Genomic DNA, 27875 nt, shown 5'->3' with positions numbered 1-27875 from the left:
TCCCCCTCCTTCCCCCCCGATGGTTCCCCCCACCCCCACCAATCACCGCCCGCTCCGGCCACGCGCAGCCCACGGGGGCCTCCCCGTTTCCCCCACGTGACACCGCGGCGGGCGCTGACAGGACGCGGGGCCCGACCCCCCCCAACCGCCACCGCCACTTCCCGGCGGGGCGGGAGCCGCCCGCCTGGCAGCGGGGCCCGGCGGCCGGCCGCGCATGCGCAGATTCGCGGCAGCCTTCGTGAGGAGGGGCCGGGCGGCGGCGGCCAGGAGCGGGACCGAGGCCGGGGCCGGGGCCGGGCCGGGGGCGGAGCGGGGGCGGTGGCTGCCGCCGGTTCTCGTCAGGGCCCGGCCGCTGTGGGCGGCTATGCCCGGGAGGAACAAGGCGGCGGGCGGCGGCGGTTGCCCCGAGGTGCTGGGGGGGCAGCAGGCCGCCGAGGCGGGCCGCGACGCCGTAGGCCGCTCGCCTCACGAGGAGGAGGAGCGGGGCGCCAACCTCGGCGACCCCGACATCGTCAAGTCGCCCAGCGACCCCAAGCAGTACCGGTGAGCGCCGGGACGGGGCTGGGGGGGGCTGGAGGCCGGCCCCGCCGCGGGTGGGGGCCCGGTGCAGTTCCCGTGCCCCCCCTCCGGGCTGCTCGGCCATGGGAGCGCCGATCCCCAGCGGGAGGCTGTTGGCGGGGGTGTCCTGGGGCAGCGCCGAGCTGAAACCAGGCTAAAACCGGCAGCAGCAGAACTCTTCCCGTATAGAGGGGTTCCAGGCTTAAATACGGCTGTGAGCAGAGACCTTACGCTGCCATTTTGGTGGTGTTTTCGCTTGGTGCTCCCAACAAACCCCCCAGGAGCACGAGGAATGTCCTGTCCCCAAGCAGCTGGGCCTGAGCGCCGCAGGCTGGTAAGGGAGCCCTTCTCCGAGGGATGCTGTAGGCAGGTTACCCAGCCCCTGTGAGATGAGCTCTTTTAGCTCTACCCTTCATAACGCCTCTGCTGGCTGCACAGATCAGACTGCCTAAACCCCAGCCTGGAGCTGAATTGTGGACTCGCAGTGACATAGGTTGAAGTTCCCTGCTGGCTGCACGGGGGCTGTGCCCATTGGCTTGGGGAACAAACTTCCTCCCTCCCTTGTTGTCCTACTTCCCTGCTTCTTCCTCCCCATTTCTGTCTGCCTCCCCTGCTGGCGTTCTCGCTCACACCGCTTTGCAGGAGGTGTCTTCCTGCACTTTGTAGCTACAGGGACCATCAGCTTAGGAAACTTGTGCCTTTGCTACCTGGAATGACAGTGTGATGAAGCTTGGGAAGTCCACTGGAAACTGGCAATCTGCTCTGAGGCTCAGGAACCTCCTCCACACGCAGGGAATTGCAGAGCGCATTTGCATGCAGCATAGAGTAGACAAATGCCGACGTCTCTCAGAAATCCTGCTCTCTGTACTTAACAGACGTTTTTCCAGCTGGAAGCCAGGAGTCACGTCTTTTCAGATTGATTTCTGTGTATGGGGAGTGAGCCTTGCATGGAACAGACACAAATGTATCCCTTAGGAAGACAGCATTGCTAAAAGTAAAGTGTGCCTTTGTTAGCTATGTTCCAAACCCTCTAAGCAAATTTAAAGACGAGATTTAGTGATGCATATACAGTTTTTCTTCTCTGTTCTTGCATTGGTGTTGACGTATACTGCAGGCAGTTCACAGTTGATTTAATTTCTTTCTCATGGATCTTAAAACAACTTCTCACCGAATTATCATCTCAAACACACCAGTCATAAAAGCAGAGGAGTTCCGTCAGCCTGCAAAATGTATTCTCAAAAGTGAGTTTGCTGGGACAGAAATGATCATAACTGAAGTTGCATCTGTTCATGGAACATAGTCTCTCAGAGCTAAGAGTGGGTAGTTATCTTAACTGGATTTTTTTCCCCCAAATTTGTTGTATTTAAGTTCATCCTTATATGGGATTTCATGAGTTTGTATTGCTTGTTTTCTGTAATTTGAAGAATTAAGACGTTTCTCTAAGTGTTTGCTATGCATTATTACATATTTCCATATTTGCGTAACTGCTGAACAATTACCACTGATGTAAGAAAATACCTTAGTGTGAGAACACCAAGCTGTTCCAGCTTACCCAGGATGTATCTTTAAGAATTTGACTTTTATGTTTCATGGATTATTTGTATCAGTGTCTGTACAGTCCTTCTAAAAAGCAATGGGACTACGCTTGCTTCTCTTACTACATGATTGCATTTGTCTTACTGTATTTTGCATACTAATTGATACTTCTGTATTGATTACGCTTGTTCTTTTCCATTGGACTGAAACACGGAAAAAGAAAAGAACACCGATGTCAGTTGGTGCCTCTGCTCAGTACAGCCTCAGGTGTTCCAGGTACTCCTTAAGTGAAATCAGAGAGCCTTCGACAGCAGTGTGGTTAAAGAGTTACTGTGCTTTCGGTGCTAGCATGTGACGCTGACGAGCCTGGAGATGAGTAATGTCAAATTAGTATCACCTGCTGCCTTAGTGTAATGGCTGCATGGGGAAAGGAGAAATGAGCTACTGGTACACCTGGCTGCGCAGCTTTATGGCAACTCTTCTGGAGGAATAGCGCCGTACTGCTTGTTCTCTGCCTTCCGTGACTGTACCGACCCCAGGGAAGTGAGTGCTCTTTGTGGGACGTGGAAGCTGAAGACAGCTGCGCGTGGAGGTGCGGAAGGTGCTGGGCCTGCTGGAGGACGTGCTGTAGCAGCGCTGACTTGCACCGTCTGGGGCTCTTGCTGGGAGTTCTCCAGAGCCTGAAGCACCCGAGCACGCAGTGCATCTGGTTTGTAGGACCCCTGCCGCGTGCTCAGGAGCGCTGCAGCTGTATAACGTGATGTGGGGTACAAACGCACGTCGCTATTCAGACATTCCAAATGTGTGGATGATTGACTTTGTACCCAGACGTTTTAGCAGGGATCTCGTGCTATCTGTGCCTCCTGAAGTTAGTCACAGCATCTCTGCACGTTAACACTGCCGTGGGTTAAAGCAACAAGAATGCAACTGTGCTTTCACCTGTTCAGATCAAATTCATCCTGTTCAGGGTCCTGTGCTATGCAGGACAGCCGTGTTAGTGATTTTGAAACCCTGGGCCAGAGCGGGTGCTGTCACTTCCACAGTTGAGGAGCAGTCATAATTCCTGAACTTAACCCAACTATTAAATGTTTGGTCTTCAGCTTTTTTCATAGACTTGATAGTCTAAGAAGTGTGATGTGTAATCACGATGCCCTCTTTATTGCTTTCATCCATATACTTCCTCGTTAAATTCAGCTGGAGGAGAAGTGCTCTGTGCAATGTGTTTTCAAGCAGGTGTGTGGGTTGCAGAACTGTAGCAAGTGTCTTGCAGCTCTTGTAAAGAATGAAGCTCACACTGACCTCAGGTTTTGAATTGAAATATTGATAATAGCACATGCTCTTACTGGTACAAACTTAGAAATTACATAATGATAGCCATGCATGAAACGGTACTGGAGAGCTTTTGGGAACAGTGCATTTGGAAATCAAACAGCACACATTTCATTTTTCATTTGGGTATTTACCCTGTAGCTTGATCCGCAAATCTGGTTTGAAATTTCTGCTGCTGAGATAAAAAACGGTGGCCATGCTGCAACGGTCTCATCTGGCATAAACTTACTCTGCTGTTCAGATTTCTCTGGGAAGGTGGGATGAGCCCGTGGGTTAGTTTTACACCACCAGGGTTTGTAATGGATCAGATACAACCAGTGTTAGGTTGGATCAGGTATTTTCTTGATCCAGAATTCCTTTGTTTCTGCAGCGCAGCAGCTCTCAAAGGTGGTGCTCCGCCTCATGTGACAAAGTGTGACTGTGTCTGTTCCTGATCTGGCATGAACTTTCACTGCTGAGAGCTCTGGTCAGGCAAAGCATCAGCACTGTCCTCAGCCTGAGAAGCTGTAGAATGGTGCTGGATAGGGATTTATACACACGTACATATATAGTCCATGTAGGGATGTCCACATATGGATGTAAACACACAGACCTGTGTAAGGTCACTCTTGATGGCAACACACCCAAGCCACTGTGACTTACTAAGGCTGGGGAGGAGACTTGTCCTTTCTAACATGTGCCTGCCAAACCTGCAGGTCCCATTTGATGGAAAGCATTCATAAAATCAAATAAAATTGAGTCTCTGGGGCCTGCTTAGAGGGAAAACCAAAGATCTTAATTCTGTCACATAATATATGTTCACAAGAGCCTGCCAAGCATGATAGGGTGCTGAAGTTTGGGTTTGCCTATTCTGAGTACATTAAGCTTTCTCTAACCAGGTGCTATTAGCTCAGATATCTCACAGAGAGAAATAAAAGCCCAAATCAATGTCCTTAACCTTATGGGCAGAAGGGCTTCTGCTGCTGTCTTGAATTGCTTGCTTCTTTCAGCTGCTAAATATCAGAAGAGTATTTTTACTTTTCCACTCTGAATCTGCTCACCTTCTTAGCTGCCCTTATTTCATTGGGAAGTCTCAGCTGAAGATGGGAAATGCGGAAATTTCTGTGCTTCTGAGAATTTGGATTTGGGAAGTGATTGTATTCATTGCAAACAATTCTTTCAGGTATATCAAACTGCAGAATGGCCTATGTGCACTTTTGATTTCGGATTTGAATTACTTGGAGGGTGCCCCATCCGCATTGTCTTCGGAAGAGGAAGAAGAGGATGGTGATGAATCTGAAGAGGAAAGCGATGAAGATGACGACGACTCTGGAGCCGAGATCGAAGATGGTAGAGAAGGGTTTGATGATGAGGACTGTGATGAGGGGGATGAGGGTGAGGACAATGATGGAGATAACGAGGATTTCAATGATCCCGATGACAGTGAATTAGAAGAGCTAGCTGAAAAGGAAGAGACAAGAAAGAGAGGCTGTACAGAAAAGCAGGTATGTATTTAAAACTATAGAGTGAAAAAGTATTATATACAGAGCTTTCTTGTGCTCTGAAACCTTGTGATTAGACATTCAGAGCCGTTCTTTGTGTTATGCCTGTCCTGATTGATTTACATGTCTGTCATTTTCCTAAAGTATTTCTTGAAGCTGCTTTTACTGAGACTGTTGTATTTTCTCAGTCTGCAGCAGCCCTTTGCGTCGCTGTTGGCAGCTTCTCTGATCCCGAAGATCTGCCTGGATTAGCACACTTCCTGGAACATAGTACGTATCTGCCTCTGTTTCATCTTTTCCAGCTGCAGTGCAAAATTAGGGATATCTAGCTCTGGATTTCTGTGGCATTTTTAGTGCTAATTCATATTTCAGCTACCTAGAATTTATTTTTATTAGTTAAATAAATCTGTGTTTTTATAAAAATACTGATCTAGTAAGGAACTCTTAATGTGGGAGAAGGAGTCTCATTCCCTTTGGCAGGCTGTGCATTAGTGTACGCTTTTCTGTTAACCACTAAATGTGGGGACAAATGTTGTGAAGTTTCTGACCAGACATATCCATAAATGCTACTCGTGACCTATTGAGGCCAGTCATACCTAGAAAGGTGCTGTTATTCTCAGTCTATTTGGGCCTTCTGCCAAAGGCAGGTTACTCTAATTATTGGTCAAATTACACTGTCGATTGCTAGAGGAGTGCACCTTCAGTTCTTGCATGCTTTATCTAATTTTGATGTGATTCTGAAATGCATTGTGTTCAAAAAAAAAGACAATATGTTTTAACCTGGGTCGTTGCAGATGAGCAGTAGAAATGGCACTGAAGTACAGAGGATGTCACTTGTGTTTCTTGCCAGGGGGATGGTTTGTCTAATCATGCCCTCAGGCTGTTTGTTGGCATCGCTGGTTCCAAACCTGAACCTGGCATCTGCTGTGGTGTTTTGCCTCACGTTCGAAAATGATGTGAGAAGTTAGAATTCATTTTAACCTTGGATTTGGGCCCTGTCGAGGTCGGTCCCGGACGGGACGACGTGTTAACGCCTGCTCGGAGCTGCTGTGTCAGCTGGGTGGGGGGCTCCCTGCTGCAATGAGGAGTAACAAATTCATGTCGTCGTGGTAATTTGGCTGATTTTCGTTTCAGTGGTATTTATGGGCAGTTTGAAGTACCCGGATGAGAACGGGTTTGATGCGTTCCTGAAGAAGCACGGGGGCAGTGACAATGCCTCGACTGACTGTGAGCGGACGGTCTTCCAGTTCGATGTGCAGAGGAAGTACTTCAAGGAGGCGCTGGATAGGTAACTGCCCGCCGGTGGTGGTGGTGGAGGTGTGTGCATGTCCCTGGTGGTCAGTTCTTCATTTTGGGGCTGGCTGCTGCTGCACTTCCACAGGGACTTGTACTACAAAAAGAGGGTATCAAACGTAGGGAAATAAGATTTCCCCGTGGCTAGGTGACTGATGTTGTAGTGCCTGTGTAGCTGCTGTGTGGTTACTTAGGATCTGTGTGCAAGTCTTACTGCGAGCTCTTTGTCTTGCCACTCTTAAACTGGTGGCTTTGATGAAGTGAGAAACGTTATGCAGTGCGACAACTGTTCGGAGGGGAGGTGCCTCCAGAATCCTGGTGATTCATCCTTTGAGTATCTGTCCTGATAGAGTTAGGGGTTGGCTTTTGATTATTTTGTTTCCAAGTCTAATCTATCAAGATGGGTAGGAGGGTAGTGTTGAGCATTGTGGTACAGTGTGTGCCTCAAAAAGGTACATTTAACCCAGTCCTGGTTATTCAGCGAAATGCGTATCTTTTGGGGTGAAGTACTTACCTTGCTCTTTTGTGCTGTGAGGTATGTTAGGACAACGCTGCTCCACCTGTCTGAGTGGTTTCCTTCCATGAGAAGAAATTACTCATTCATGAGGGCATGTCAGCTGAGTAGTCCTGATGCTGTGATATATCTCAGGAGGAAAGTAATGATGAAGACAAGATCTAGTATTTGCACATTTTACCAAGTATTGCCTTAATTTTACTTTATTAGGCTAAATTCAGTTTTCATTTGCAGGTTAGTCCAGGTTTTAGATGTTTGAAAGTGAGAAAGAATCAAAAAATATAATTACAATTGGTCACAACAGCTCACTTAGTGGAGGGGAAACAGAAATTAGGAGTTCTGTAGGCTGTGGGATAACATACAAAGAAAATAAATGGTTGTTGCTGGTGATTTCTGCTCATTTGGTCAACTTTGGAATTAAAGAAAGACATTACATTTCAATGGACTTTAGTTTAATGGGTTCTGTAGTCGTAGAACTCTGTCAGTAATGTATTCCTGTTAACGTTTTGCTTCAACAAGTTCCATGAAGCGTGGAAACAATACAAATAAAATAGAAATAATAGATTGTCTAGCAGCCTTCTGCTGACTCCATTCACTGCAGACCTGTCCCTTGCCATTGATCTGCTCTCTATGGGTAAAGGAGCAGACGTGTCTGGCGGTGTCTGGACATTTATAGTAAATGAAATTGTAATGGATATAAAAACTTATGTTTCTGGTCATAAATCAACATTCCTTTTTGCCTGGAGTTAGGAAGAACTTCCTTGTGGTTATGTTGTTCGTAACGAACAACTGAGGATTTTTCCGCATTTTTCCTCTGAAGCATCTGATACTGGCCACTGTTAGAGCCACAACCAGACTAGATGGATCACTTGTCTGATCTGGTGTGATTGTTCTTGCGATCTAAATGCCCTCTTCCCGCACGGCAGCCTTGCCATTTGCTTTTTGATGCTGTCGCTAAACTGGCTTTTATCTCTCCTTAGGACAATACACTCCAGAATTACATCATTTGTAGTAAGACAAGCAACTTTATAAACTAAAAATAGTAGATGTTGAGTTTAGTTGTTGTGTTGTTTTTTTGTTTGTTTGTTTGTTTTATTTTGCTTTATCTTAAGAGACACTGAGGAAAAGCACATATTTTTCTCTTTCATAGGTGGGCACAATTCTTTATTCACCCGCTAATGATCAGGGATGCAATAGACCGAGAAGTTGAGGCTGTAGACAGTGGTAAGAGTTTCTTTTTCTGTGTGTTTAGTACATCTTAATAAAAAATAAGACCTATTTAGTAGCATTGCTTATTGCTTCCTACTTGGGATTACCTTTCTGAACACTCCAGTCAAGTTCATCTAACTCAACAGAGAAATTAAACTCTTAGATTTCTTCTTAACTTTCATGGATATCAGTGGCTGTTAGAGGAGAAAGACTGAGCATGGTGCCATTACCGATAGAGCTTACTATCTTATTTCTTGTACTGAAAATTAATAATTTTAGGTCATTTGGCAGTAACTGGTAGGACAATTGCATAAGCATGTGTGTAGTCTTTAATGAACAACATGCCTGTAGCTCCAGCACAGCCCCAGTGCTCCCTCCGATCCTGTGTGTGTGTTATTGTTAATACAATAAGTCTGTGTGATTGTACTTGTCTCGTTATCCTAATGCCTGTAATAAATACAAATTTGCTTCACAGAAGGAAATTGGCACAAAAGCGAGTGGAGTGCTCACTTGTTTTTTTTAATACATAATGAATACTTCCAGACTGCCTATAAAAGCTCACTGCTTTAGAATAAAAACCTGTTCCTGGCAGATACACTGACTGGTTCAAATATGGTTTTGAAGTCTTTTTTTTTTTTTCTCTGATAAGAAAAACTGGGCAACTCGATCTTTGAATTTAACTAAGTGTCAGTATAAACACAAGGACCTGTCTTGTGATTTAAGGTGTAGTTTCTTCAGCAGCCTAAGGTAATTTATGCCTTCACTTGCACTACCTTCATCCTGCAGTTTTACTCCTTGGCTTGTACTGACACTGTAGCAGTGAGCTGTCGGGTAACTGTGTCATCTTGATGAACTGGCTGCAGAACAACCCGACCGAGAGAGTTTACAGCTTCTACCAGAAGAAAGTGCAGTTGGAGAGGGCAAATTTTTAATTTTCAACAGAAAATCCCTTATTTGGATTAGTTTAAACTGCAAAACTTCATTTCTGGAAACTATCTTGCTCAGTTTTCAATTTCTCATTTCATTATTATGCTAGAAGTTATTCCGTGTGTTATACAGGAGAAACAGATCTGTAATTGATCTCTGGCTTTTTGTGCAGGGCCTGACTGTAGAATATTGATGGCCTTGTGTTCCCATTAAATTTAACAGATTGAGAACATTCAGACAGGACAGGCTGGGGCTTTGTATGCTTTTCCTGTTTATCCCTTTCTTTACTTCTCAGCAATGAACTACATTTTTTTCTCTTCTCTTTTCTTGGCTTATTTTCATTACTGCTAGCAAGTCTTGTTTCTTATCCTATTTCACTATTTCATCATCCATTAAAACAAAAAATATTCCAGGCTGCATCTGTGTTTTTTGTTTTTTATTTTGTTTGTTTTCCCCATGGGAACATGACCTCAAATTTTGATTCATGCCACTGCAAAATCTTTAACAGAGTATCAGTTAGCAAGACCCTCCGACGCAAACAGAAAGGAGATGCTGTTTGGGAGTCTTGCCAGGCCTGGACATCCTATGAAGAAATTTTTTTGGGGTAAGTTCTGAATTAAAGTTATAAAGTATTCAAACTTTTAACCACTTAAAATATGCACTAACACGAGCTATCTTATCACAGCGAGCATTACCCGTCTCAGAAGTATGAGAGCAATTACTCATTTCACAGCAAAGCCGTTGGGAATAAAAGCAGCTGCCTGCTTCTTAAGATACTTTTCATTCTGGTACTTTTTGCTGATGTTGGAGCTGGGTTGCTCTAGGCATAGAGTCATGTAACTTTCTGCTAATGTAAAGGCAGTGTTCTCTGAGTCATCTCTGTCTTGTTTAAGATTGTTTTTGCTATTAAAAATCCATGGATAAATAACATATTCCTGGATTTTATTCTAATGAGGCTTTTCAAAGTAAATAATTCACTGTCAAGGTTGCAGGAGTAGACCTTCGGTTATGTGAGTGAAGGGAAGTTTGTCCTTCCTACATAGGACAATAGCGTCCCTCTGAGAACTCCCTCACTTTCATGATGCTGGTGGGCATATAAATTATAGTGTGATGGGTAATAAAGATGGCCAGCTTTGAAATGTAGATCATTTTTATAAAGTTGTATAGTGACGTGTCCTAAAAGTCATATTTTCTCTTCTTTTTCCCCACCCCTGATCTGCAAGTTCCTTTGGCAAGCTGGTAGCAGACAACAAGCTATATAGTACACAGTATGTGTGATCTGATAGTACAGGAGGACTTTGTCCTCTCTTGTCCTAGAAATACTAACTGTCCTAGAAACTGGAAAAAAATAAATTTTGGTTAACATTCCTTTAACTCCAGATTTCTAAGTACTTTTAACATGCTTGCCATGACTAGACTCAGTGACCAGGAGAGAAGAAATTCTTGGTATGTCTGGTCTTGACTAACCGCTTTTTAACTTTTACAGGTAATGCAGATACGCTCAAACACGAGCCTAAAATGAATAATATTGATACCTACACCAGGCTGAGGGACTTCTGGCAGCGCCATTACTCTGCTCACTATATGACTTTAGTTGTCCAATCTAAAGGTAATGTCTGATGTTCCTTATAAACAGGCTCATTGCTGCTCTTGGCATAGTGCTTTTGGAACTAGTTCAGCTTTAGCCCAAGCCATGCTAGTGAATTATCCTGTCCTGCAGGACGTATTTAGATGTGGATTTTAGCCAGGTTTCCAAATGAAACGAGACTCAAGCAATTGTGCTCTGTTATTATCATCCCGCCACTTCTCGAGAAATTTTTAACTAAAACTGATGAATAGGTTCCATATTAACTCAGAAGGTGAAACCTCAGTTATATTTAAAAGAGAAACTTGTAGGATTGTAAAGTCAAACCACTTAAATGACTTAATGCTGCTGCTTTCCTTGCTGTCAACAGTGAACCTCCACAGAATACGATGGGGAGACTGAGGCTGAGTGTCCCAGTTGTCTTGTTCTGAACGGGGCTCATTCAAGAGAGGTTTTGAAATAACAGACTGGGAAGAAACTCTAGGAAGTTTTTTCCTCATAGACTGAAAAATTATGTGCAAATGGAGTTGTGTTTCATTTCAGCAGAGAACTTCAGACCTATGGGTCGTTTCTGCTGAGACAAAAGGAAAGAAATTGCTTACAAGTTAAGTGGGTAGTATAGAGTTGTGTTGAAAATAAAGTTGTGTACATTCAAGTTAGGTTTGTGCTTAGGGGTTTTGTTGAGAGCCTAAAACTTACTGCAGTTCCCATCAGTGAAAACTGCTTTATATGTACTGGACATAGAATGATTGGATGAGTCTAGCAAGTACTGGTGATTTTTCAGATCCCTAAGTCAGTAATTCTTGTTCACAGTCATACCAGGTACTACCAGAATTTAAATCCTAGTAGTATCGGCCTCACTTTTTGGAATAGTATACAAAACCAGACACAGTTAGTGAATATTAAGAAATGACTCAAACCAGTTTAAAGCTTATAATTTACAACTTTGCAATTTTAACATGTACTGACTTGCAGTCTCTTTAAAATAACTGGTGAGATGAGAGAGAGAATTTGTCTTCAGGAAATTTCAGGAAATTATTATTATTTTTTTTTCTCAATAGAAACACTGGATACATTGGAAAAGTGGGTGACAGAAATCTTCTCTGAGATCCCAAATAAGTAAGATTTTTTTGATGCATAAAAGTATTAAAAATTATAAAATTATCTGTGCTTAAAATGGCAGGGCTTTTTATTTTTTTAAATCTCTTACTGGATATGTTAAAGAAATTAACATTTGTTTATCCTTACCCATAAAAAATAATGGCTAATTTTGAAACTTAAAGACTGCTGTTTAATTGTTTCAGGAAGATTTTGTTTATGCATAGCAATCATTTAACCTGCAAGCTGTGTGGTGCTAACTTGCAGCAGTGTTTGTTTAATTTGTGGTGATACCTTGATTTTATGATAAATCATTTAAAAGTAGATTATCATTTCATATTTCTTATCTTTCCTTTGTGTCAAAAATAATTAGAAACAAAATAAATTAGGATGGTATCTTGAATTTAAATGTCATCATTAAGGTGGCAACTGATCAGGACTTGATTTTTTTTTTTTTTTTTTTAATATTTCACCACCATGTGCTATATAAAAAGAGGTTTCTGCAGAAGCTTAACTCGGAAATAACTTTATTCTCCCTTTCATTTTCCCTTGTTGTTTGATGTTTATTTCTCTGGTGCATAGAAAATGCTCCTGTAAAAGTCTAATGCTATACGGAGACACATTTGTCTTTCTCACCCCTGTCCTTCTCTTGTTCCTTTCTTTGGCACAAGACAATCCATCTCGAGTTTCTTACTGTGCTTGGCTTTCCCTTTCCCTGTTGGGAAAGCAAGCTTTTTCTTGTTACTGCCTTGGAGGGAAGGAGAGGGAGGAGTTGACAGGGTGTCTAAATCTTGGGTAATTGCTCTGTTGTGTGGGCAGAGTGCAAGTGAATGACAGGGTTCCTTCCAGTTTGGCTTGGGTGGATCCTGCATTGCACCCTTTGTTAAGGGCCACTTTCTGCTAGTCTGCTGTACCGCCTCTGTGCTGACATCTGGTGATTATCTCATGTAGCCTTGAGTCTTTGCCATTAACACCACACTTTAATTTTGCTTTCAAGTGGTTTGCCCAAACCCAGCTTTGGCCATCTGACTCAGCCTTTTGACACACCAGAGTTTCACAAGCTTTACAGAGGTAGGTAAAATAGATCTGTTTAAATATTTTGAATACATACGTTCATATTTCCTCTGTGTTCTGAAAGGATCTGTGTGTTTCATAGAATAATTGTGTGGTTCTGAATAACTTTTAACCATTCTTTCTGCCTTATTTAAAATTTCTTTCCTATTTCTAATCATGTATTTATATTCAGTAAATTTATTTCTGTTTAGTTGTTCCAATCAGGAAAGTTCATTCATTGAGTATCACCTGGGCACTTCCACCACAAGAACAGTATTACAGGTAACGTGATGTTGTATTTTCCTTCTACCATGTTATCTTGTGAATAATTTTATTGGATTTCACAAGAAACCAAAGAATCGCATTTATTTGTGTTACAGATTACTTTGGTTCGGCTAGGAGAACATTTTTAAAATGAACTAAACTGATGCAAATGCAGTTCTTTTTATAAATTGTGTGGAATTGGTGCACAACTGATTTAACGTCATTCCTCTCTGACTCATATCAGTCATCATGTTCTGAACTCCCACGTCCGTAGCTTGTTATCCTAATGCTACCTGAAAATGTAATAATTGTCATAAAGAAACTGTATTATAGTTGTTTGTACAGTGATTTGAATTCTTCCTTTAAAAAGTATTACCTCTTGGCATTTAATTTTTAAATTTTCTTTTAGAGTGAAGCCACTTCATTATATTTCCTGGTTGGTGGGACATGAAGGCAAAGGAAGTGTTCTCTCCTTTCTCAGGAAAAAGTATGTATTTTTAAGCATAGTAATTAAATGCTTTGGAATGATTAAAATAAAGACAAACTATTTCTCACACTTTTTTTTAATATATAAAGGCAGGTCGAGTCTGCCTTTTTATATGAGCATTTTGTAGTGATAGTCTTTAAATTGATGATAGTCCCAAGTGAGAAATAAGTGGTTTGTGGTCTGTGGATCAGTAGCATCTGTGACTGATTTTTAAGAGATGTCCCAAAGGTAACTTAGCTTTTTCTTAAATTAAATTAAATTAAATTTTAAAAATGTTTTTTATTAAATTCTGTATCCTGAGGTTCACATCTTTATGCTGAAAAACTTTGTGTGACCTGGTAACAGATTGAAAGCCACTGAAGTAAAGCTGTGATATGCTAATCGTAACTAAGCTTAGATAAAGCTGAAATGAGTAATTAATAAGTGTCTTTAATTCTTCCACAGATTTTGGGCTCTTGCATTATATGGAGGAAATGGTGAGACAGGATTTGAACAGAACTCTACCTACTCCATCTTCAGCATTTCTGTAACTTTGACTGATGAAGGTTACAAGCACTTCTATGAGGTATGTTTTTGTAACTGTAACTTGATTTGACGCTGTTTTCCTAATGTCTGGAAAGAATAATCTGTTCCTTTCTGTCTGCAGGTGGCTCATGTTGTGTTTCAGTATGTGAAGATGCTGCAGCAAAGAGGGCCAGATAAAAGGCAAGTGTTTGCCACTACATCAGCTATTGGCAAGACCATTCCTCTCCATTAGCAATTTATTTGTAGCGCTTACATGTTTTGGTAGGTTACTAGAGTATAACTGGTTGGTCAGTAGTAAAGCTTGTCAGTACAAAAGTTAGTCAGTAGAAAAGCTGTGTGGGAAGCGTTACCAGTATTTAAGTTTAAAAATGAATTTATTAAATGTTCATGTTTTTTTCTTTGTTTTTAGTTTGATTTATTGTGATCGATTCCTAATTTTAATAAGCTGAACTAGTTGTAGTTGTAGGGTGTGGTTTTGCATTGGTTTAAATAAATTTTGTTGTAAATCTGTGGAAGTCCGTGGTGCTCTGGTAATAAATAGCCTTTATATTAATTTGGTATCAGTATTTGACTCCTTGTAGTTAAGTCTCTCCCTGTTTGGAAGATAGCAGAACTTATTGCTAGTTGTGAAATGTCCTTTTGGAGGTAAAGGAAGTATGTGTAAGATTGCTTCGAAGTCTAGTGCCAGAATGAATCACTGTAGAGAAACTCACCCTTGATTCCTTTCCTAGACTGCTTTTTTCAGTTTCTCAATAAATATTGTGGAGTAGTGGAAGAAATCCACTTATTCTCTCCTCCCTCATTTACAGAATATGGGAAGAAATCCAGAAGATTGAAGCTAATGAATTTCACTATCAGGAACAGGTATTCATCCACTGTTTTCTGTTGGCATATAGGTAAAGCATAAACAGGATATTTTTTTTATTAAAATTTTGAACTATGTTTTCAAACTTCTGTATGACTAGAAACAGATTATGCACTTAAAATAATGAGGTTGTTTTTCTGAAAGAATTGTCCTCAACAAATTGGGTTTTGGTTTTTATGGTCATCTATGTAGGCTCTCTTCAATTTTCAGTCATTAGACCCTTGCGTGTGAGGTTCTGTGCCCATTAATAGTTCTCTGCAAACTGTCTGGTGCTTTTCAGTATTTTTTCTATAATTTCAGTGGCTATTAAGCTGTTTTTGCACTGCTGATTTCGAGGAACAGAAAAGCAGTGTTGTGTGAAAGGTGTGGCTGGTGACCTGGCCTCACAAGGGCTAGGATGCTAATGACCCCCTTGTCTGCTCTTACAACATTACACAGATAAATTCGGTTTTGTGACAAGTCTTACTTGGCCTATTAAAATAGTAGTTAGCAAAAATCTTAGGCATTTTTATTAAAGATACAAAAAGAAAAAGAAGGAGATACAAGTTCTACCAAGGTAACTTCATTTTTTTCAATGGCGCTAAAACTTTTGGGAAGACAAATCCATATATTCTATATATGGCTTGAAAACATCACTGAGTTTTCTTGGTTTCTTTAAAGTACACAGATGCAGGAAGGACAAAAAAAAAAGAATAGGAAATATTGGAAAGAAATATCGGAAGAGTTTTTTTCTTTCTAGATACTCCAAGTCCTTTCAGACACTTTTAAGATCTGCCAGCCTGCACTGAGCACCAGGATGTTAGAAACGTCATTTTTAGCAAATCCTTCCATCTGTAGCTCTGCCTTCAAAATAGCATATGGAGGATATTGAGTGTCTTGAGTGGCCTTTGAGTAACAGAGGAAAGTGGTATTTGCAAGTGATACAGACAGCAGGGACCTCTGCCAGCAACCCTAAGTAATACATAACAGAGCAGTGGATTTTTTTTGCTAGGAACAAGTTTCCACCGATTGCCAAGTGCATTTTTTAAATGTGGTGTTTTGTTTTTCGTTGGAATGCAGCTTTTATGAATTTGTTAACAAAGTGCAACTATTAAAAAATTAGAACTGACTGTCTTCTCCTAGCAAAAAGTTTCCCCAGCAAAGTAGAGAAGAACTAAAAATCTCTAAAGGATGGCCATTTAGTATAATGGACATAGTAGGTATATCTGTTGCCCCGTGTACGGTTTTATGATTCAGTCTTTAATCACTGCAAACAGGTGTTGTCCAATCTGAAGTTTGACTTCTTTCATCAAAATGAAGCTATTTAATTCTGAAAGGTTCATACTAGTGTTCTTTTTTATAGACCAAGCTAGAATTTTATGTTCCTCAAAACTGTTGCTGCTTTAATAGGATTTATACTTCCCAGTATTAGGCCAGGTAGGGGCAGAAAATACCCCATGTTCACATGGAGGAAATACCCACTGTGTAGAGTCCTGCCTTTCTGGCCAGTTGATGGTGTTGTTTTTTAATTGATCATTAAGTGGTTACTGGCCGCTCGGGAACTTAACTCAGAAAGCGAGGGACAGAGGTATGTATGTGATTTAGTGACAGCGTTGTTCAGGGTTCTTCCCTGGGACAGATGAATGACTTAGACATGGCACCCTGCTCTTCTGGGTGATGGGAAAAGCTGGTACTTGGCCATCCTACAGCGTGATGGTTACAGAGGCATGTCTTTGGGGGAAGCAGTTATGTGCCCCCAAGGCAGACTTAATGTTTTCTGAGATATCGGTGTCTTAAGAAATTCATGGTCCTGTTTTTCTGTACATTTATAAGACACAGATGTGTCAAGCTTGCCTCTTTTCAGGGGGAGCTGGGGTCTGTGTCTGGACCCAGAATCTTTATGGCGCGATGCTGGCTGGTTCAAAAAGAAAATGCACGCAGAAAGAAGTCTCCACTAGGCAGTCTTACACAGTTACACAGTACTTCATGTCCAAATCAGATATCTCTTCCTTCTCATACTGCATGTCATGCCAGACAACTTAGGGAAGGAGCAGAATCAGATATACCCATACAGCAGCAGGTCCTCAGCTTGCTCTTTCCAGGTTCCAGATCACTTTAAACCTTGAATTGTGGAACTCTGCTTGTGTTCCGCAGAGGCAAGGAGCACATTCTACTGGGACTTTACCTAGTAGGTTTAATGACTGTAAACAGATGCTCAAGGCTGTTTCTTCCATAAAGCTGTCTCTGATACTTCAAGATTCTCAGAGCAGTCCTGAGCCTTAGTTATGGTTATGAAATGTATTTAGTTTAATAATCAAAACTAAATGCCATACCAAACTCAGCTCATAACTCCTGCTCAATGTGCCTGACCGCTCAAGCTCTGCTTAAAACAGAAATTTGGTATTTTGTTTTCTGATTATGTGAAAAATAGCTTTGTTTGTTTGTTTTTAGACAGATCCAGTTGACTATGTGGAAAGCCTTTGTGAGAACATGCAGTTGTTTCAGAAGGAGGATTTTCTGACAGGAGACCAGCTTCTGTTTGAATACAAGCCTGAGGTAAATGTTCTTTGAACTCTGATTACATGTTTTGATGTAGGGAAAATACAGGCGTACTGTATAATATAGGCACATATAAGCATGCAATTAGGCATGTTAGAGGCACAGGTTTTGTACCAATTGAATCACTTTTTATATTCAGAAAGCACATCTCCTTTTTTTGTAAGCTTATGATGTCTTGTTCTTCATATGTTCGGATTAAGAAGTCTCAGCTGGGTCAGGCAGAGCCACAGTTGCATTTGAACTGAAGTGTTGTCTTGCACTTGCAGGTCATTGCTGATGCCCTTAACCAGCTCAGTCCTCAGAGAGCCAACCTTGTTTTGCTGTCTGCTGCCAATGAGGGCCGGTGTCATCTAAAGGAGAAGTGGTTTGGAACACAGTACAGCATGGAAGGTAAAACAGCGACAGAAACATAAAGAATGTCTGATGTATGTGTTAGAGCTATTAAAAGGGTGACAACACAAAATACAACCGCATGGAAGCAGGGAAATGAATCCTCAGTGCTAAACTGACTTCATCATTAGTCAAGTACTCTGTCCTCCTGTAATTGTTCTTTGTTTAGTGTCAGTTGATTCCCGCTCCCTGGTTTACAGTTGTTTTAGGAGGCAGGGATCCCAGTGAACCCTCTACTTGGCTGCAATTCAAGTCCTGAACAGGGAAATGAACACAAACAATGAAGGACAGGGTGGCTTGGCAGCTGGGTTACTAATGCAGGCAGGCCTGATCTAATTTTGAATAGGACTGCTTCAGTCCTGCTCCAAAGGAGCTGTTAGGAACAGATTTAGAAAAAGTCGTGATGAACAAGGTGACATGAAGAAACTCTTATCATACTGCAAATGTTCATGGATTTTTCTAGGAAATAGGAAAGCATTAGCCTTCCTGCTGAACTAAATGCATTTCATATTTTTTAACAGATATTGACAAGTACTGGAGTGATCTATGGGCCAGTGACTTTGAATTAAATCAGGATTTACACCTTCCAGAAGAAAACAAATACATAGGTAAGGCACCTGAGCATGAATGAAATCTTCCCCTAGTAATTTGTGTGAGTTTAATGTGGTTTAGAAACAATCTTTATTTCCATCTGAACATCAACCTGATTTTGAAAATTAAAATATATGGGAGCTCTGTTCACTTGAATTTCATTTAATGCTCTCTTATTTATAAATTTGGGAGCTGACTTTTTCTAATATGTAAAGTTGCAGACCATACAGCTCTTAGAGTTAACACAGAACTGTGGACGCATAAGTAGAGGAATTTTATTTGCTTAATCCTGCTGGTTTTGAAAGTATTTAAATAGCATCTGGCTTTGTTGCCAAAAACAAATAAAATACAAACCCGTAATTTACAGCCTATATAGAACATAACCATTTCTGCCTAGCTTCTGAGCCAGTATTCTGGTGTGAAACTGAAAAATGTTTTTCATTTGGTGTTCATTTGGTCATTCATTTTCAGTGGTGTGAAACTCTAAATGTTCTTTGGGCCCAGGGAAACATATGCCGTCATGTATAATGTAACAAACTGGGAGGGGAAAAATGTGTTCTGCTGATAATTTTGCAGGCTTTTATTCATGTAGCCTGGCTGTGTCTGTGAAGCCCTCTAACTTCTGGTTTTGGTTTGTTTTTTCTTTTTGTTAGCCACTGACTTTGCTTTGAAAGTTGCTGACTGCCCTGAGACAGAATATCCAGTCAAAACACTAAGCACACAACAAGGCTGTCTCTGGTACAGGAAAGATGATAAATTCAAAATCCCTAAAGGTAAATAAAAGCCTTATGGCTTCCCTAAGAATAGGAAGTCCCTGTTTTTACCAGCTGGAATTTATTTAAAGGAAAATAACTCACAAGAGTCTTCGCCATTTATACTGAAGTGTTTACTGCCGGCTCTTCCATGGTCCTTTTGATATATTAATTAGCTACAATAAAAGAGAAGCAGGTAAACTACCTTGCAATAAAGAAACCCTGCTGATTACTCAGGTTAAAAGGTGGAATCACTGAAAAATACTGGTTTCTTCTACTGTCTGACTATGGACAGAATTTAGCATACAGAATATGTTACTGAGACTGGGGCTTGTGAGGAACTTGAACATCGTAGAAAAAAGCTGTAGTCTCTTCTACAGAAAGAGAAAGCTACAGCCTGCCTTTGAGACAAATGTGGAAAGTATTTTGGTATTTTCAAGCAGAATGTCATTATTTTTAGAGTCTGTTAAACATACATACGGAATTTTCTTAGAGTTGTTTTGATTTTTATTGATCACATCATGTGAGCTAGTATTCTACTAAGTGCAGCTTTGTATTTGCTAATATTTGGTATTTTGAAGGAAAGCTTTTGGGGTGGAAAAGAGAAGGCATTTGATGATGACTTAATAAAAGAAAAATATGTTCTTACAGCTCAATGACCATTTTCATTAGACTTGAATTGTGACCAAAGAATAACCTGATGGAAATATATTTGACTTTGGAAAGCTGTCCCTTGTTACACAATTACTCATGTAAGTCTCTTTTTCCCCCACCAGGTTATGTTCGTTTCCATCTGATCTCGCCGTTGATACAGCAGTCTGCAGAGAAGTAAGGGTTACGTTATTTGTGCATAGCTCCCAGTATAACTATAGGCCCATACCTAGTGAAAAAGCACGAAGAGAGACTAATTTTAAGCTGGAATAGAAAATTCCAGTTCCTTTTCTCACATTCTTGCATTTTCCTTGTAGTTTTTTTCTGAAGTTTGGCAAGAGTGGTTTTGCAGCAGGCCGTTGGTTACTGTAGCAGACAGGTGTGTGTGAGTTCACCATGTGTTATTCCCCAGTGCAACTGGAAAAATTAATGTAACAGCAGCAGGGTGCATGCCAGAAGGAAGTGCTTAGAAAAGGAATTGGTCCTGAAAACTGCACAATCACGCCTAAACCAGTGACTGGGAGCGTGTAGGAGCAGGTGAAGGGACCCATGGCAGCATTTAGAACCCTTTGTTCCACAGACCTCAAGGTTATAGCTCTGCACATGCTACACTTTTGCTGATCTTAGGCTAGCATTGCTATTTGTAACACATTTCATGGCTGTTTTATCCTAAGGCTGTTGAGACCTGCAGGAGGAATGTTTCAGGAATGTCTTTATAAATCTGTTTTCGTCGGGGCTTTATTAGTTTGAACTTTGAATTGGAATCCAGGCAATAACAAAAACCTGGAAGCAGAGGACAGGACAGCAATTTCCACATTGCAGTCCAATTCACTGTAGCTTATTTATTTATTTATATCTTGATAGACAGTGATCTCATTACTCAAGTCCTTAGCATAGCAGAAGCTTTTTCAGAAAAAAACAGAGACTGGCTATCCTCCATTCCTTTACACAAAGTGTAAAAATCTATTTTTTTTTCTGTGATTATTCAATGTTTCAAGCACTGGCACGTTACAATGTGTGTTCCTACCTTGAAGAAATCTAAAATCGTTTGAAGCTGTAATTTTATTCATTGCAAAGAATAGTTGAATGTCAAAATAATTTTAAGTAGTGTCGTGCATTCTGGATGAAGGGAAATTTGCATTTTGTATTTCCAAATTTGTTGAAAATTGGTTTTGAATCTCCTTTTACTTAGGTATTCATTTCTGTTAGAGAATGTCTTGTGTGTACAACCAAACTTGTTGGCCTTGGTTTTTTTACCTCCTTTTATTATTTCCTTTTTTCTTTTTTTTTTTTTAACCCTCTACTCTTTTCTCCCCACAGCATAGTATTGTTTGATACATTTGTAAACATCCTTTCCCACAATCTTGGTGAACCAGCTTATGAAGCAGACGTCGCCCAGTTGGAATACAAGCTGGTAGCCGGAGAGCATGGCTTAGTCATTCGAGTGAAAGGATTCAATCATAAACTACCTGTAAGTGCCGATGATCTTCTAAACACTTAGGCATGCTTCTGTTCAGTGTGTGTACTTTCACTCCTAGCAGCTGGAGCTTGGCTGGCTGGACCTTAGAACGTTTAGATGGGCCATCTCGAATGGGAAATTTGTTTCCCTGTTCAAATACAGGAAATGGCAGCAAATGCTTTTTCATGGCTTGCATATATTTTATTCACTTACAGAAGCTCAAATTACTGACTTTTGCCTGGCTTAAGAGAAATCTTCCTTTAAGTAATACCTATATCTCCATTTAGACTATAATAGCTTTTCTGTTAAAAAGAGATGTGAGTTTCCCATGTTCTTTTAGAGTTAGAGCCTCTCTGTCAACAAACTAAGGCTATTTGCATGCTATCTGGAGAAATGTGTCTGAAAATAGCTTTGTTTACAATTTCATTTTGGAGATACAGCTTCTGAGCTCATTTGGGATGCTGTTTTTCTTTGTTGGGTTGCTAGGATTTTACAAGGATTGGGGGATCCCTGATCCCATTCTCTGAACGCTGGCCATGTAACACCTGATAAGCACAAATGGAGAGGACGTACAGTTCAAAGAGCAGAGAGAACCACCAAGCTTCCTTAGGCTTCCATTGCAAGGGCTTGAGTGGAGCTTTAACAAAACTGTCCATCATCTCTCAGACCTGTTAATGTGAGATATAAAAGAAAAACACAGAGATGTAAATAGCGTGCTCCAAATATCCTTTTTAATCACAAATGTCGCTCTGTTCTGATTTCATTGTACTAGCCAGCGGTGGAAAGAAAAACTGGAACATCAAATCAGTAGTGCTGGAGTCAAAGGCTAGGTTTGTTTCAGTAGAATGTGGAAGCTCCTCTTGGTTTGGAATACTGAGCTTACTTCATTCACTGACTAAAAATGCCATCCTTTGGAAACTGACTGTAATTTGGTATACAATTATTTAGTGAAAAGCATCTAGCAGAACTGAGGAATGTGTTTTAGTAACAGTGTCTTTCGTGTTGATCAATGTTTTTTTTTTTTGTAACTATACAGAAATAAGTTTAAATTGGTCTTATTTTTAAGAAATAATGACTTTAAACTGTTTTCTTTACAGCTTCTGTTTCAGCTCATCATTGATTACTTGTCCGACTTCAGCTTTACTCCAGCAGTTTTTGAAATGATAACGGAGCAGTTGAAGAAAACATACTTCAACATCCTCATCAAACCCGAGACTCTAGCCAAGTGAGTTCTGGGGGAGGGCAAGAGGTGGCTGCACAGTAACTGTTCACAGTAAGTGTGGGGCTTGAGTGGAAGAGCTCGGAAATCACTGCTCTGAGCTCCTGGAGGCTTGTTCCAGGGTTAGCTCTCAGTCTGGACACCCAGGTGGCTGCCGTTCTGGTGCCACCTGCAGCCAACAGCAGGTGTTGAGGCAGGGCAGGGTGTGTGGGCAGTGCACGTGGGTGCCATCTCCCTGTCTCCAGTAAGTTCCTGGGTCAGAAAGGGGATCTCTTGCATTAAGCAGCTGTTGATAGCTTGTGGTTTTGTTTTCTTTTCTCGCATTGCAGGGATGTGCGTCTGCTGATCCTAGAACACAGCAGGTGGTCCATGATAGACAAGTACCAAACGCTGATGAACGGCCTTTCCATTGAGTCCCTCTCCTCCTTCGTCAAGGCTTTCAAATCACAGCTCTTTGTAGAGGGTCTCGTACAAGGAAACTTCACGAGCAGAGTAAGTACAGCTTCAGCAGCTGATCCACACTGGAACTTGTTCTGAAAATGGGCTTAAACACAGCTGCAACAGCTCCTAATGCTCACCAGCAAGCTGAATGCCTCTTCTGTACTGACAACCCAGAGGCTTGCTGGTGCAGGGCAGCTTCATCTTCAAAAACTCAGGAATGCTCATGCAGATGACCCACTGAGGGGTCTTCATAGATGCCCATTTATTTATTTTATTTTTTTTCAGGAATTTGATTTAAGGGGAAAATGTGATAGAAATATGCCCTGTACCCTTTTCCCCCATTGCCACCATTCTTTATAGTTTGATGTAGTATTGATATTGATAGATATTGTTATTGATTTATTTGATACTGAGAAATGTCCATGGTGGAGCTAATTTCCATGTGTGAGCTAAGTTCCTTTCACATTATGGTGTGATATTCCTGGTCAGTTTTACTGTTTCTCCTCTTTGATCCTTCCCGGATCTCCAGCTCTGGTCCCAGAGAGGGGCCCTCCTTTGTGTGCCCTTTGCTGTTGCATTGGCTGTTGCTGTTCCTCTGGCTTCTGCATTCTCCTTGCAGAGAAGTTAGGAAAAAAACTAGACTGACTAAAGACTCTTTTCTACTTTCTTTGTGGCTGTGAATTGGGGCTAATAATTCTCTTCTGAGTAAAAATTATATTTTCTCTCCTAGGAAGCAAAGGATTTTCTGAATTACGTTGTTCAGTGAGTATCTGACTCCTGCACCGTGCGTGTGGTAACTATAACTGAAGTCAGGATTCTTTTCTGGAGAACGGGGTCGGGGTGGGAGCGGTGCAGACGTTCCCTTCTCCCTCTCAGGGTACAGCGCTGCTGGCAGTTCGCGAGGTGACCGTTGCTCACGGCATTTTAAGCAGGACGTTGTTCTGGTTTGGGGAAGGGGAAAGCAATGTCAGTCTGAGTGGGTAAATGTCCGGGTGTTGGGCTGGTTTTGGCTAAGACGTGAGCAGGTGTTTGACACTTTGCTCTTTGTGCTCCCTTCAGAAAGCTCCAGTTCGCTCCCCTGGCCCACCCCTGCCCTGTGCAGTTCCGGGTGGTGGATCTGCCAAATACACACCTGCTCTGCAAGGTGAAAACTCTCAACAAAGGGGATGCCAACTCTGAAGTGACAGTGTATTACCAGGTACGCGTCAGCTCTGTGTGTACTCACCTGTCCCTCTGGTAGCTGCTGGTGCTGTAGTGTTACGTAGGTCTCAGCCAAGAGCAGTTTCTGGACAAGGATGTTACAGAGTGCACCAAAACCCCGTATGAACACCTAACACACAACCCTTGGCCCTCCTGGCTAAACCCAGGTGTGCTCTCACCGCACGTGGCACTTCCTGAAGGCAGCACCTTCTGCTCCTGGCCTTGTGCTTGTAGCCGGGCGTTGTGCTGCAGTTACGTCCTGGTGTCCTTACACTGAGCTCATGGTCCTCGGGTGAAACCCCTCCCCTCGGTCCTGCAGGCAACACTGGGCCCCCTCAGAGACCAAGCATTTTTCGGCTGTCCCTGCTGTGAATTGTGTTTGACGCTGTAGTGCAGCTGATGTACGTCACACTTGTCACCTTGAGCTGGACTGTAGCTTTTAACTCCGTGAAATCATCCTAAATTCTTCCTTTTCTTTGTAGTCAGGTGCCAGGAGCCTTAGGGAATACACCCTTATGGAGCTGCTCGTGGTAAGTTAGCCATCATGGCTCATAACCCGTGACATTTCCTTACCTGCAAACAGTGCTTAGAGCTAAGATAAGGCCTTGGGGCTAAATGGTACGAAGGGTTCAGTGTGTACTCACTGCTCATTCTCATTAAACTTCTGAGCGTTTGGGAGGGGATACCCAAACGGCTGCTGGGGAGGGCAGCATGGAGCAGTTTTCTTTACTGACCCAGAAGACTGAGACCCTTCTTCATTCAGTGGGTGTAGCTGGAAAGGCAGCAGTGTGGTTTTTTCCTGTGTTGTGATTTGTGTTTCCGGGTTGAGCCTGAGGGGTAGCAGCAGAGGACCATCATCACTGCTGTGACACATCTGTGCTTTGTTTCAGATGCACATGGAGGAGCCCTGCTTCGACTTCCTGAGAACCAAGCAGACCCTTGGGTAAGTTCAGCTCTATGCTTTTGATGTTCCCCAGTGTTCTTACTCTGGAAGCCCCTTCCTTGCAGTGGTTAATTCCTGGCTTGTTGCAATGGGAGCAGAAATGTAACCCACTAGAACCACAGGCACCCATTGACACAAACTGCAGCTGAGTTGTTCTGAGTCCCTTAAGAATTGGCGTCTGCCACTGGTGTGTTAACCTGGTTTTTACCTGTTAACCTGGCATTACTCAGCACAAAGTTGTTCCTTCCCTTCCTAAACCAGCTCGCTGTTCCCCAGGGCTGCTGCCATAGCAGCTCTGCAGTGGCAGTACTCCCTCAGAGGCACCCGTCCACCCCATGAAACTGGAACAGGGGAACAGGTCTTTCATGGCTACAGGTTTGTCATGTTGTTTGGTAATTCCTGCAAATGAGTTCAAAAACAGTTACTCTGCCAAGCTTGAAAGGGTTTCCCAAAAATGAGAAAACAGAGGAATGTATTGACGCAGGAAATAATGGGAGTAAGACTTGAGAATTTGTATGAGATTTTTTTGGTAAAGCACCAACACTGTTTAAACTTGTAGCATGTCCTGTAAATGAAAATTTAATTGTTTTTGTGGAATTACTGTATTGTTTCTTTTTTTTTTTTAAAGCTATCACGTGTACCCCACCTGCAGGAATACTTCTGGGATCCTTGGTTTCTCAGTCACGGTAGCAACCCAGGCAACTAAATACAAGTAAGTGTGTAACGGTGTTTGCTGTAGACTGAGTGAGAAAGGCTTCACTGCAGGACACGTACGGCAAGTGGCTTTAGGAGGTGGTGCTGAAGGAGGTCAGCAGCCCTTGTGTGAATTCAGGAGCTGAGTATCTGGGCCTCGTTTGGTCTCGTGAGGTATCAAACTAAGTGCAACCATTTCTACACCTATTTTATGGTGTATTTATACAGCAGCCAGCTGAGAGATTTCATTTAACCGTCTATTTGTTCTACTGGAGCCAATGACAGCTGACTTCAGTTGGCTTTTGCTTGAACTTTTGAGTGCACCCACTGTCATTCAGAGTTTGTTGCATTAACGTTCAGCTGCTTCAGGCCACCAACTTCTGCTCTATTCATGTGCAAGGCTGAGGGCTGCAACTGGGGGCCTGACAGCACACTGCAGCGTGTGCTGCTGCTGGGCATACCGCAGTCCCTGCACCACACAGCTCTTCCTCTTGTGGCTTGGTTATATCAAGTCCCTGGGTTTGAACAGTATAGATAAAAATCAGAGCACTATTTTTATTCCTCAGTATGGGGGAAAACAGAAACATTGGTGTTTATAGATGTGTGAGCTTTGTTTGCCCTGCTCATGCAAACATTCCCTTTTCTCCTGTTACCTTATCCCTCAGTACTTTTGTTGTGTTTTTTCTCTGCCTGAGCTGATTTAATTTTTTAACTCTCATTTAGTTCTGAATTGGTTGACAAGAAGATAGAGGAGTTCCTTTCTTGCTTTGAGGAGAAAATCAAGCATTTAACTGAAGAAGCTTTTAGCACCCAGGTAAAAGTCGATCATGAAACGTTCTTCCTTTAACTGCTAACTGACACCTAAACTGAAGGCTTTGGTTACACCGAGCCAATATATTTCTGAGGTCCCAAACAAAGGACTGACCTTTAAGTCCTGGCTCTCACTCCATGGGGGTGCTCATTCTCTGAATAGTTGTCCCTGGAAATTTCCAGAGAAGCTTAAGAGCAATGAACTGTCTTGTGAATGTCATTTGGATTTTCCTTTAACTTCAGTGAAAGGTGGCTGATAGATAGATAGTAAATTCAGGTTGTTGAAACCCTTCAAACCTTCTTCCCCCTCCCCCCCAAACATAGGTTACAGCTTTGATAAAGCTTAAAGAATGTGAAGATTCCCACCTTGGAGAAGAAGTCGACAGGAACTGGAATGAAGTTGTGACCCAGCAGTATCTCTTTGACAGGCTCGCCCGTGAGGTGGGGAGATGCTCATTGTTGTCAAGTACTGCCAAACTGAACGCTTGCATGTAGCTTTTTGCAGCAGTGTTAAATACAAAGCACAAATAGCTGGTTTTATGCTATTAGAAACGTACTGAAGTAGAAATACGCTATTTTTAAAAGGTCTAATGGAATAGCTGTTGTAGGCAACCATTTTTATGTTTAAAATGACTTGAATCGTCATGGTGCTATTTAAAACCTCTGGGTTTCAGATTGAAGCTCTGAAGTCTGTTACAAAATCAGACCTGGTCACTTGGTTTCAAGCTCACAGAAGCAACAAGAAGAAAGTGCTCAGCGTACATGTGAGTATTTCTCATTAGCTCTATGACGCCAACTTATGACACGCCAGGCTTTGATAACCTCAGAGAGATCCTAGTAAGGGTGTACGGTAGGAAAAGTCACATTGTCTAACTTCTCCTCTGGTGGTTAGCCACACTAGTGGCTTTGTATTTCCTACCTAATACTGTCATTTAGATTGCATTGAAGTATCTGCATTTAATTTTCAGGGCAGATGAACACTGAACGATACCCCTATTACAGAATCTTAAAGCCAAATTGTTTTATGGTACCCTTTTTTTCCAGGTGGTTGGATTTGGAAAGCACGAAGGGGATGCAGAGGTTACAGCTGTCTCAGAAGTACAGAATTCTTCGTCTGGTGAAATACCTCATCTTACTTTCCTGCCCCCATCCTCCCTGATGACTAACGTTACTTCCATCAAGGACATCAAAGCTTACACATCAACTCTCAACGTTCTCCCTTACCATAAAATCTTAAAATAAAAATGACATCTTGCCCTGCAGTAATGTGTAATACAGGTGCTTTCTGCAACAACCAGTACAAACCTATTTATTTCTATTAAATCAGGGCTGTAGTGTTAGCTGGGACAAAGCAGCATCCCTCAAGCCGTTCTCAGCCAACCTTCCATTAATCCCCCACGGTCACTCCGAATAGGCAGTGCCCTGAATTCCAGCTGGAGAGAAGGGCGAGCGCCCCCTGCCACC

The 27875-nt window shown here is 42.1% G+C and overlaps 1 protein-coding gene across 1 annotated transcript; it reads left to right on the top strand.

The window, feature by feature from the left end:
- Positions 1–199: 199 nt before the first annotated feature.
- NRDC (nardilysin convertase) lies at positions 200–27673 on the top strand. The gene is made up of 31 exons (XM_040565810.1): positions 200–543; positions 4586–4907; positions 5093–5174; positions 6039–6192; positions 7862–7935; positions 9356–9451; positions 10334–10456; positions 11494–11551; positions 12528–12601; positions 12796–12865; positions 13257–13334; positions 13779–13899; positions 13981–14039; positions 14669–14723; positions 17155–17259; positions 17529–17652; positions 18174–18260; positions 18897–19016; positions 19772–19823; positions 20967–21117; positions 22203–22330; positions 22654–22816; positions 23496–23527; positions 23825–23963; positions 24448–24495; positions 24856–24908; positions 25537–25620; positions 26325–26415; positions 26736–26852; positions 27086–27175; positions 27456–27673. Exons 1-31 carry the CDS (start codon positions 215–217, stop codon positions 27651–27653), a joined length of 3477 nt encoding a protein of 1158 aa, XP_040421744.1. The 5' UTR covers positions 200–214; the 3' UTR covers positions 27654–27673.
- Positions 27674–27875: the final 202 nt, after the last annotated feature.

This window comes from Cygnus olor, chromosome 8 (genome assembly GCF_009769625.2).
Source record: "Cygnus olor isolate bCygOlo1 chromosome 8, bCygOlo1.pri.v2, whole genome shotgun sequence".
Classification (NCBI taxonomy): domain Eukaryota; kingdom Metazoa; phylum Chordata; class Aves; order Anseriformes; family Anatidae; genus Cygnus; species Cygnus olor.
Note: the sequence above shows the minus strand (reverse complement) of the source record. Positions and strands in the feature narration are given on the sequence as shown.

Bases quoted from the DNA above. Each gene is read 5' to 3' on its own strand.
- NRDC (XM_040565810.1), top strand. From the start codon at position 215: ATGCGCAGATTCGCGGCAGCCTTCGTGAGGAGGGGCCGGGCGGCGGCG. The intron at 21,118-22,202 runs GTAAGTGCCGAT...TTTTCTTTACAG, and splicing joins GATTCAATCATAAACTACCT to CTTCTGTTTCAGCTCATCAT. The intron at 27,176-27,455 runs GTGAGTATTTCT...CTTTTTTTCCAG, and splicing joins AGAAAGTGCTCAGCGTACAT to GTGGTTGGATTTGGAAAGCA.